The 3,227-nt window shown below is 39.8% G+C and overlaps 1 protein-coding gene across 1 annotated transcript; it reads right to left on the minus strand.

Moving 5' to 3' along the window:
* Positions 1-47: 47 nt before the first annotated feature.
* CSUI_010745 (leucine rich repeat-containing protein) lies at positions 48-2,851 on the minus strand (the record flags this gene model as incomplete). The annotated part of the gene is made up of 4 exons (XM_068070847.1): positions 2,747-2,851; positions 1,869-1,981; positions 740-930; positions 48-205 (listed from the first exon to the last, which is right to left on the minus strand). Coding segments are annotated over exons 2-4 (399 nt in total), but the record flags the coding sequence as incomplete, so codon positions are not given.
* Between the last annotated feature and the right edge of the window lie 376 nt (positions 2,852-3,227).

A 3,227-nucleotide genomic window follows, 5' to 3' on the forward strand; every position in this document is an offset into this window, starting at 1 on the left:
TCTGTCCATCTGTCTTTCTCCACTTTGTCTCGATCTTTCTATCTACCTCGGGAGATCTTCATTTCTTCTTCTTTTTCTTCTTCTCTCTTCTCTTCTTTTGTTTTCCTTGTCCCCTTTGTCTGTCTCCTTCTTCTTCTTCTTACTTTGGCCATATCGAGGTACATCTTCTTTCTATTTTCTCTTGTGTAAGCCGTCTCTGAAGTCTCTGATAAGAATATTCAAAAGAAGAAGAAGAGAACAAAAAAAGAAGCAGTGCTCGGAATAGAAGAAGAAAGAAGACCAAGAAAAGAACAAGGTGTGAGTGTGCGATGTCAGTCACGAGCCTCTTCTGTCTGTCTCTTCCCGTCTATCTCTCATATCGATTGTCCCCCTCTCCGTCATGTCGATTGTCCCTTGCTCTCCATCCATATCAACGGTCTGGCTCTTTCTCGTGTCGAAGGTGTGTTGGCTATCTCTCATTCATGTCGACGTGCTCGATTGTCTAGCTGTCTCTCTGTCTCTGCTTATCCATCCTCTATCTTTCTTCTTCATCTCCTTCTTTCTGATCCTTCTTCTTTCGTCTTTCTCTTAACAAGAAAAGCTTCTTTCTCAATGAGGAATAGAGAAACCGCTTCATCTACCTCTTTCTTTCTTTCTGTTAGCGGCCAACGTGTTTTACATATTTCTTTCCTTTATCGATAGCTTGTCATGTTGATAAAGGCTCTTCTTCTTTTTCTTCTCCTTGCAGGCGTGATCTTACCTTTCTTGGATTGTTGCCGTTCTCTTTCTTTTTCTTCTTTCTGCTTTATCTTTGAGAGAAGTTCCTTTCGAAGGGAGCCGCGGCGATAGAGTCTCTCACTTTCAATGCGTTCAGTAGGAGTGACCGTCTTCCCGTCTAACTGCCTTAACTGAGGCAAATGATAGATCACATACGCTCGCCAGCCATCCCACCTCGAGAAAAGAAAGAAAGAAAGAGAGAAGAGAGAAGAAAGAGGAGAAGAAGAAAGCATGAAAGAAAGAAGAGAAGGAAAGAAGAAGAAGAAGAAAAAGAGAACAGACAACTGTCCTTTTAAGAGAGGTACAAGAGGAAGTAAGAAAAAGAGAAAGAGATAGACGAGAAAGAGAGGCAGAGAGAGAGATAGGAGATATTCCATTGTATTTTAGCAGAGGAGAGAAAGAGAGAGTGGGTCTCTGTGCGTGTGTAGGCTTCTTCTTCTTCTCCTTGGGTTCTAGAGAAAGAAGAAGAAAGAGAAAGAAGCTTTCTATTCATAAACGAAAAAGGCCTCTTGAAGGTATGGCTAGCTATCGCACCTAGACAGTCCTCATACTCCTTCTCTCTTGAAGAAGCCTCAGACACACAGATATATGCATACATACATGTATATCACTATGTATATACACATATATGTATATTAGATATCTAATCCGGATGTATAGGTCTATATATGGAGACAGACAGATCCCTTCTCCAAAATAGATACATCTAGAGATGACGTCTGTATATTTGGACTCTCATAAGCAGATGCCTTCTTCTTTCTCTTTTTTTTCTTCTTCTTCTTCTTCCTATCAACCCTCTCTCACTATCTGTCATACAAAACACATACTCTGTCTATCTATCTATCTATCTACAGCTACAGTCTATAGACCCATAGAGATTGATATGAAGATCTGTATGTATAGCATCTGTAGAGATGTGTATAGGCCCCTATGTAGGTCGGAGTGAGACCCGAATATAAGACGACAGGTGAGAGAGAGCTGTACTCCAATTGGGCTTTCTCAATCCTCGAAGGATCTTCAGGGACTCAGGAGCTTGAAGAGAATGAAAGAAAGAAAGAAAGAGAAGAAGAGAGAGAGAAAAGACAGGAATGAGGAGGTGTGAAGGAACTTACTCAGTACAAGGATTTCCCATGAGATAGAGATCTTCGAGTTTTTCATTCATCTGGAGATTTACAATCGATTCTTCCAGTGTATCTACATCAATAAAATTAACGGTCAAATCGAGCTGAAAAAAAAAAGATTTGAGAAAAGATCAAAAGACAAACAAAAGAAGAACAAATTGATAGTCTTCTTGTCTTTCTTAGATGCGGAGAGAGAGAGATGAAGGAGAGAAAAAAGAAAGAAAGAGAAGAGATTCGATCCTACGAAAGGTGAAGGAGGGGAAGAGACAATTGCTTTTCCTAGAGTCTTTTCAAATGAAAGAATTAGAACACGTCGATTCTCCTAGCTATCGACTAGCTGTTAAGAGAGAGATAGGTAGATACACAGATAGGTAGATTACTACAGGCAGACAGATAGAAAGATGAAAGACATGTAGAGGTAAGTTAGATAGATAGGTAGGTAGATACAAAGAGCTAGCATAAATATTTAGCTAAAGAATAGATAGATAGATAGATAGGCAAGATATATAGGTCCACAGCTAGATAGATTAGAGATCGAGGAAAGATATATGAAGAGGTATGATCTTTGTTTTAGCGTAAGTTTTCTTTCTTTTCTTCGAAGAGAAGAAATAAAATGTGGAGAAAAGTCAAGAAGAAGAAGAGTTTAACTCCGTGGGATTCTTCATCTTAATTCCACGCAGAGAGAGAAAAGGAAGGACGGAGAGAATCTTCTCGATCTACAGAATGAAGATGAAACAGGTCTTTCAAATCGACAAGAGAAGAGACAGCAGAAAAGGCAGAAGAAGCTGATCAGGAGGAGGAGAAAGAAAAAGAGGAAGGAGAGAGAAGAGAAAGAGAAGAAGAGAGAGTGAAGAAGAAGAGCGACTAACTTTCTTAAGACATTCGCATGCTTGAAGATTTTCGATCTTTGTGATGTTGTTTAGGGCAAGATTAAGATACTCCAATTCTTTTAACCTGCCGACATTTTCGATCTTCTCTAGATTTGAGAAAATTTCAATTACCAGGAGAAACAGAAAGAAAGGAAGATAGGCCCATGAGATAGCAGAACATACAGTACCAGACAGGAAAAGAAAAGACATGTCGATCTTTTCACACCCTTCTGAGACGACTTCTCCGTCTCTTCTTCTTATCCTCTCTTCTTGGTTTATATCTTTCCTTCTCGTTTTCTTCTCTCTCTATCACCCTCCCTTTCCTCTCCCCCTTTCTCTCTCTTCTTCTGTCGATAAAACTTCTCTCTACGTGAGGAAGAAGACTTCTTACATCCCATGACTGAGAGGAGAGGGTTGTCAAGGAGGTTGAAGAAACAGAGTCAAGGACATTCAGGTGTATATACAGAGTGAGAAAGAAAGA

Source organism: Cystoisospora suis, assembly GCF_002600585.1.
Source record: "Cystoisospora suis strain Wien I chromosome Unknown contig_8191, whole genome shotgun sequence".
In the NCBI taxonomy this organism is placed as follows: Eukaryota; Apicomplexa; class Conoidasida; order Eucoccidiorida; family Sarcocystidae; genus Cystoisospora; species Cystoisospora suis.